Source organism: Macadamia integrifolia, chromosome 11 (assembly GCF_013358625.1).
Source record: "Macadamia integrifolia cultivar HAES 741 chromosome 11, SCU_Mint_v3, whole genome shotgun sequence".
NCBI lineage: Eukaryota > Viridiplantae > Streptophyta > Magnoliopsida > Proteales > Proteaceae > Macadamia > Macadamia integrifolia.
This window is the reverse complement of record NC_056567.1, coordinates 8,809,170-8,817,294: the sequence shown is the minus strand read 5'-3', so window position 1 is coordinate 8,817,294 and position 8,125 is coordinate 8,809,170. Positions and strand designations below refer to the sequence as shown.

At 47.8% G+C, this 8,125-nt stretch overlaps 1 protein-coding gene across 1 annotated transcript; it reads right to left on the bottom strand.

The window, feature by feature from the left end:
• Window positions 1–623: 623 nt before the first annotated feature.
• Window positions 624–2,082, bottom strand: LOC122092894. The gene is made up of 2 exons (XM_042663199.1): window positions 1,180–2,082; window positions 624–638 (listed from the first exon to the last, which is right to left on the bottom strand). Exons 1-2 carry the CDS (start codon window positions 2,080–2,082, stop codon window positions 624–626), a joined length of 918 nt encoding a protein of 305 aa, XP_042519133.1.
• Between the last annotated feature and the right edge of the window lie 6,043 nt (window positions 2,083–8,125).

The following is an 8,125-nucleotide window of genomic DNA, read 5'->3' as shown; positions in this document are numbered from 1 at the left end:
GGTCTGGTCTTGAGGTGCTGAGCTGGAGCTCGGTCTTATTTGCTACCGAGCTGGGGCCCGGTCTTTGTGCCTCATTGGTTAAGGTCTTTGAGTCGCCAGACTAGGGTCTGGTCTTGTGGTGCCGAGCTAGCGCCCGATCTTTGTGCCTCATTGGTTAAGGTCTTTGAGTCGCCAGACTAGGGTCTAGTCTTGTGGTGCTGAGCTAGAGCCCGGTCTTTGTGCCTCATTGGTTAAGGTCTTTGAGTCGCCAGACTAGGGTCTAGTCTTGTGGTGCCGAGCTAGAGCCCGATCTTTGTGCCTTATTGGTTAAGGTCTTTGAGTCGCTAGACTAGGGTCTGGTCTTGAGGTGCCGAGCTGGAGCTCGGTCTTATTTGCTGCCGAGCTGGGGCCCGGTCTTTGTGCCTCATTGGTTAAGGTCTTTGAGTCGCTAGACTAGGGTCTGGTCTTGTGGTGCCAAGCTAGAGCCCGATCTTTGTGCCTCATTGGTTAAGGTCTTTGAGTCGCCAGACTTGGGTCTGGTCTTTTGGTGCCGAGCTAGAGCCCGGTCTTGGTGCCTCATTGGTTAAGGTCTTTGAGTCACCAGACTAGGGTCTGGTCTTGAAGTGCCGAGCTGGAGCTCGGTTTTAGATGCTACCGAGCTGCACACAATGTTAGAAAAGTTAGATATTTGCGAGAAGCTTCATAGTATATTGATGTGTTGTATGCACTTGGGACAAATGCATTGCTTCAAAATAGAATCTAATCTGCTATGTGATTGAAATTGAATAACTTCTAAGGTGCTGATAGTATAAAATCTTCAAGACTAACACCCAATCGATGGGATTTCAAGGCAATCTACTGATAAAACTCTCTACTGATAGATTATCTACTGGCCTCAGTGATTCGGACTATAGGCAGCTGTTAAACTGGTTAGGCTCGGGCCAGGAGGCTTTCATCTCGACAACCAACAACTTCTACCATACATGCTAGGCCCAAGCACGGTTTTTTCATAGATTTTATGAAGTTGGCATAGCATTCCCGGGATTCCTTCTGGCTGGACTTGCATTCTCCGACTCCATTGCTGGTTGGGAATTTGACCTTCATGTGCCTAGTGGACACAATCGCCCCAAGACCATTGAGAGCAGGTCGGCCAAGGATTGCATTGTAGGGTGAGGCAATCTTGGCAACCATGAAAGAGACCATGGTTGTGGCTGTCTGAGCTCCTTGTCCGATGGTTATAGGTAGGTCAACAACTCCCTCTAGCTCAGCTGGCATGCCTGAGAATCCATACAAAGGTCCTGGGGCTGGTTTTAAGGTTCTGGTGCCAAGCCCCTGTTTTATGTAGGCTTCGTATGACATGAGGTCAACGGAGGCTCCCGTGTCCACTAGAACCCTGTGGAAAGGGTGGTTGGCCACCACTAATTGGATCACGATAGCATCGTTGTGAGGCCAATTTAACTCTTCCAGATCTCTGTCAGAGAAAGTAATGGGTGGATCTGTTTTGAAGGCTTTGACAGTTTGTTCCATGATGCATATGAACCGTGGGTGTGCTTTGGCTTTTCTGACTGATTCCACCGTAGGTCCGCCCATGATTGTTAGGATGGCCTGACCCAGGGGCTGGTTGTCGTATGTGACAGCTCGGTCCGTGGTTGGGTCCTTGGACGGCTCGGCCTTACCTCGGCTCGGTTGGTCTTCATCTCTCCTCGGCTCGGGCCAGTTCCCACCATATTTCTGCTTCAGATACTGGTTGAGATATTCGGCCTTGATGAGCTCATCAATTTCCCTTTTCAGAGACTTACAGTCTTCGATGTCATGTCCATAATCTCGGTGGTATCGGCAGTACCTGTTGAGGTTCCTCTTTTCTGGTTTACCTGCCATTGGCCTGGGCCAGCGTAAGTACTTCTGATTTTGGATCTCCAAGAGTAGGTTTGTTCGAGAATGATCAAGTTCATATTGCTCAAGTTCAGCTATGTCCAGAGGCCGATCTGTTCTATTTTTCTTCGGCTCACGGGAGTCATCCCTATGTCTCAGAGCCCTTTTCTTCTCCTTCTCTGCCTGATCAACCCTGTCAACTATTCCTCGGGCTGCCAGAACTTCCTCCATGTTGGCGTATTGATTGCACTGTCTCAACAGTGCGGGCATCGTTTTCGGTAAGTCGAGGGCCAGGGACTGAACCAAATCGGGGTGTATTACCCCATTGCACAATGTGCTATACGCCACTCCTTCCGACAGGTTTTTTACCTCCAATGTCACCTTCATGAATCGGGCAAGGAATTCTCTTATTGTCTCCCTCGCCCCTTGCCTCATGTTCATCACGTTTTGCGTAGTTTGCTTCTGCTTCATACTTGCTTGGAAATGTGTGAGGAATGCTCTTGTCAGTTCTTTATAGCTGTGGATGGACCGTGGCCGTAAGTTTGACATCTAGACCAGCGCGGCTCCTTTTAATGAGGCTGCGAAAGCACGACAGAGAACGGCGTCTGACCTACCATGCACTGCCATGGCCGCACTATCTCTCCTGCTATTCCTGGTGCTTTGGCCGACCTGCACAGAAGAGATGACAAGGAGAGCCGGGTTGACTCGACGGGAGACTCTCCGATGCTTAAGTTAGACCTTTCCACAACAGATGCTCAAGAGAGCTTTTACAGTATGAGAAGTGAGTAGTTCATCCCTTGTGATGGAGGCTTACCTTGGTATTTATAGGCTGCTGATGGAGGGCAAGTGGGAGACGATTGTGAAGAGTCCTGTTTAGGCGTGGAGTCCTCAAGGGGAGTGGCTCTGTGATTTTGGGAATATTCCTGGAATATTCCCCTATTAACTAGGAAAGACCAACCGTGTGACGTCATGATGACGTGTAATGGATAGAGTTCTGTCCTCCGGAATAGGGATTACGTTCCTTGACTGTAGGGGTGGACGAAAACACGTTTCTAGAATCCTTGTTGTTGACGTCGGGCCGAGGTGGCAGCTCGGCCAGATGGAGGCCGAGGTAACAGCATGGCCCGACGGATGCCGAGGTAACAGTGCGACGTGATGGATGCCGAGGTGGAGCACGGCATGATGGAGGCCGAGGTAGTAGCACGGCATGATAGATGCCGAGGCAGTAGCACGGCCTGATGGAGGCCGAGGTAACAGCACAGCCTGATGGGTGCCGAGGAAGTAGCACGGCATGACTGAGGCCGAGGTAGTAGCACGGCCTGATGGAAGCCGAGGAAGTAGCATGGCATGATAGATACCGAGGCAGTAGCACAGCCTGATGGAGGCCGAGGTAGTGGCACGGCCTGATAGATGCCGAGGCAGTAGCACGACCTGATGGAGGCCGAGGTAACAGCACGCCTGATGGGTGCCGAGGTAGTAGCACGGCATGATTGAGGCCGAGGTAGTAGCAAGGCCTAATGGAGACCGAGGAAGTAGCACGGCATGATAGATGCCGACGCAATAGCACGGCCTGATGGAGGCCGAGATGATAGCGCGGCTTGATAGATGCCGAGGCAATAGCACGGCCTGATGGAAGCCGAGGTGGAGTGCAGCCTGATAGATGCCGAGGTAACAGCACGGCATGATTTAGGCTGAGGAAGTAGCACGGCCTGATGGAAGCCGAGGTGGAGCACGGCCTGATGGAGGCCGAGGAAGTAGCATGGCATGATAGATGCCGAGGCAGTAGCACGGCCTGATGGAGGCCGAGATGATAGCGCTGCTTGATAGATGCCGAGGCAGCAGCACGGCCTGATGGAAGCCGAGGCAGTAGCACGGCCTGATGGAGGTCGAGATGATAGTGCGGCCTGATAGATGCCAAGTTAATAGCACGGCATGATTGAGGCTGAGGTAGTAGCACGGCCTGATGGAAGCCGAGGTGGAGCACGGCCTGATGGAGGCCGAGGTAACAGCACGGCATGATGGATCCGAGGAGGAGCGCGGCCTGATGGAGGCCGAGGTGATAGCACGGCCTCATGGAGGCCGAGGTGATAGCACGGCCTGACGGAGGCCGAAGAAGCGACTCAGTCCTTTTTAGGTTTGCGTACATGCTTCAGCCGTGCTGAGGAATGTGACATATTTTGCCTCATCACTACCGATGCTTAGTCTCCCCCGTTCTCTTTTCATCCAACCCCTGGTGGAGAGAACCTTTCCTTGCATGGTCAGAAGCTCAAAGCTGCTATGGATCCGGATTCTCATCCAATGGATTTCCAATTCCACTCTAACGCGGTGGTTATAGTTGGATCCCCCCCAGCTTCACCTCCTTGTTCATACAAACGCCGACTTTCCCTTCGGGATCTGGCTGATACCTCTTCAATGAGTTCCGACTCTCCAAAGAAAGCACGTACTGGCAATCAAGTTCCAACTTTTTCTGAGGCTATGGTGGCTGGCCGTAACCAGCCACCCAATCATCCATGACGATCTTAGCTCTGAATTGCCGAGGCCTGGGCCGTCCCTCGGCTAAGCGGGAAATCCACTCCTTAGTAGTAAATAATCGACCAGTTCTACTTTTTTTGTCTGAAACTAAAACCACTCAGGGTGATTTCACCTCTTTTTGTTGAATGCTTGGCTTTAACTCTTATATTAGCTCTTCAGCAGTGAATGGCAGTGGTGGATTTGTTCTTTTTTGGAAGTCTTGTATTCAGGTACTGTCCTTTGGCAATCTCAGTGGTGCATACATGCAGACGTGAACTTTCCGAATGAAGCTTTTCACAGTTCTTGCACATTTATCTATCTTAGTTGCTGCTCTTCTGTGCGCCGCCTGCAGTGGATGTCTCTATATAAACTCTCGCAGTCTACGACGCGTCCTTGGCTTATCGGAGGAGACTGGAATTCTTATTTGCAACCTACAGATAAGAGAGGTGGCCGTTCTTTGCGTCCAACTCAATTGAAAGAGCTTACAGATTTTCTTGCAGGTTCGGACCTACTGGATTTACCTATCAATGGACCTGCTTTCACTTGGGACAATCATCAACGTCAAGGTAGCAGAATTGAAGCTCGTTTCTTTTGCACACTGGAATGGTTAGAAAAATTTAATGCTTTATTTGTGGATCATGTACTTGTCACAACCTCTGATCATAAAGCCTTAATCTTGAATTCTGGTATGGATCTACTTTGTAATAAAAAGCCATTTCGGTTTTAAGCATGTTGGATGTATGAACCTACTTTTGAAGCAGTAATCAAAGACGAGTGGTTTCCGTATGTGCCTGGATCTCCCTCTTTATCCTTTCATAACAAATTATCTAAACTGAAATATGCTCTTCAATCCTGGAATAAACTGGTAGTTGGTAATATTCATGTCCGCGAGACCCAACTGAGGGGAATTCTTGATAATTTACACTCTATCAGTATCTCCCTTCGTGATGAACATTGACAGGAGTCAGAAAATTAGTATATTGCCTTACTCAAACACACAATCCAACAGAGTGAGATTTTGTGGTTTCAAAAATCCCGGTTAGATTGGATTCATTTTGGTGACAAGAACACTCGTTTCTTTCACCTCACTGCTTCTAGACGGAAAGCTCGAAATATCATTCGATGCTTAAACCATGACGGCCTCACTTTGTCGGATAGGGATGCTATAGGAGAAGCCATTACCAATCACTTTAAGCATATTTACTCTTCATCCAATCCGGAGCTGCCTGACCCCTATTTTGATTGCATTTCTAATCGGGTATCAGCAGAGAATAACGCCATGCTTCTACAACCTGTTACTTATGATGAAATTCATAGCAATGTGAAACAGATGGCCTCTACCAAGGCCCCAGGCCCAGATGGCTTTCAGGGTTTGTTCTATCAAAAAACATGGGACATTATTGGAAATGACGTGGTGGCTACTGTCCAAGCATTTTTTTAATTCAGGTACCTATGCTACATCTCTCAATCAAACGTATATTGTGCTGATTCCCAAAGTAGATCATCCAACTGCCATTGGTGAATTTAGACCCATCAGTCTCTGCAATTTTATCTGTAAGATAATTTCGCGAATCCTTGTATCACGCCTGCAACCCATTTTTTCATCTCTCATTTCGTTCACTCAGAATGGGTTCATCAAGGGTCGGAATATTCAGGATAATGTCCTTATTTGCCATGAACTCCTACATCAAATCAAGCTCAAGAAACGTGGCAAAACAGGTTACATGTCTATCAAAATTGATATGCAGAACGCATATGATTGATTGGAATGGAGTTTTTTAGAAAAAACTCTTCTCCCTTTTGGTTTTGACAGAAGGTGGGTTCAGTGGGTAATGTTTTGTGTTTCCACTCCAACCATGGCAGTCCTTCTTAATTGTTCCCCTTTGAGCTTTTTCAAACCCTCTCGTGGACTGCGCCAAGGAGATCCCCTCTCCTCCTATCTATTTGTGATGTGTGCGGCGGTGCTGTCCTCCCAATTAGCTTTGGCCCAACATCTCTCTCGCCTTTGGGGCATTCGAATTTCTTGAGGTGGCCCAACATCTCTCTCGCCTTTGGCCCAACATCTCTCTCGATGATTTAATTTTGTTTGGACAAGCTTCTTCTCGGAAATTACATGCTTTCCAAATTCCAATCAATTCTAGACGAATATTGCCACTATTCTGGACAAATGCTTAATCTGAATAAAACGCGAATCCAGTACAGTCCCAATGTAAGTTCCAGTTTCAAGAGGGCCACTGCAGATAGATTACAAATTATTCCCTCTGCTAGTCTTGATGTTTATCTCAGCATTCCTTATATCAGTGGCAAGCTTACTAAACAACATTGCTCCCAACTTATTTCAAGAGTTAAAATCAGAAGCTTCAGCTATGGAAGACTAAATATCTCAGTAGTGCAGGCAAACATACTCTGATCCAATCCACCTTGGCGGCCCTTCCTACACACTTCATGTCATGCTTCCGTCTTCCGGCATCCATTCTGCATGACCTTGATGCCCTTAGTCGGAAAATCTTTTGGTCGAATGGAGATAAGACTCACACTCCAACAGTTAGCTGGTCTTCTATATGTCAACCAAAGCGGTGTGGCGACCTCAACTTAAAATTATCATCTCAAATGAATACTGCTCTTCTTGCAAAAACAAGGGTGGGAGCTTCTTCAACCACCACGCTCTCTTTGGGCTCGCCTGATGAAAGCTCGGTACTTTCCACACACTTCTTTTCTACAAGCCAAATGTCCCTCATCGGCTTCGTGGGGCTGGAAATCCATCATTAGTACCCGTGCCTTACTCTCACAAGGAATTTTCCATAGAGTTAGGGATGGCTATGACATTCAACCCTGGCTTGATTATTGGATTCCTAATGTTCCTCCGATGATCGCCCCTTTTCCTCTCCCATTAAATGCCGCCACCACTGTTTCTCAGTTCATTGACCCATTCGATAGATGCTGGAATCACCATCTGGTTTTTCACTGGTGGCCTCCTGATGTCGCTATACGAATCCTTTCTATTCCATTACCTTGGCACTCCACTCGTGACTCAATCATTTGGATAGGCACGGCTTTAGGAAATTTAACTGTTTCATCTGCTTATCGCCTTGCTTTGGGTCCCTTCTGTAACACTCCTGACCCGGTCTGGCTTCGACTATGGCACACATATACAATCCCCAAAATTCAATTTTTTATGTAGAAACTTCTTCAAGGCAAACTCCCGACTCCAGCTCTTCTATGTCATCGCGGCTTCAACATTCCAAACTGGTGTGAATGGTGCTCCCATATCGGATTGACCGCTCAACATATCGTCGCTGATTGCCAGATTCCTACATTCCTCTGGAATGCCTCGGGCATAGTGGACCCTCCTTTTCGGGCTGATATCATAGCTTCTCTTGCTATGCTTCTGAGACAACCTCACAAGTCAAGGGACGATCATCTAAAGATTGCTTTTATTCTCCATTCATTATGGAATATCTGGCTTGCATTTTTGGACAAGGCTTTACAGAATACCAACACCTCAGTTTGGAGCATAATTTGGAAATCTACATCCTTGCCCAAACATTTTCTTCCTTCAGTCCCGCAGCGACAACGGAGGATTACTCATGTTTATTGGACCCCTCCGATTCCCTCAGTCATCAAAATTAATATTGATGGGGCTTCTCATGGAAATCCTGGTTAAGCCGGGGTAGGTGGAGTGTTTCGTAATCGTTCAGGCAAATTCCTCGGTTTCTCCATGGGCATTGGCATCAATCATGCATGTGTGGCAGAAGCTTTAGCA

What these genes read in the sequence shown, in the direction of transcription:
- LOC122092894 (XM_042663199.1), bottom strand. Translation starts at nt 2,082, where the DNA reads ATGGAGGAAGTTCTGGCAGCCCGAGGAATAGTTGACAGGGTTGATCAG.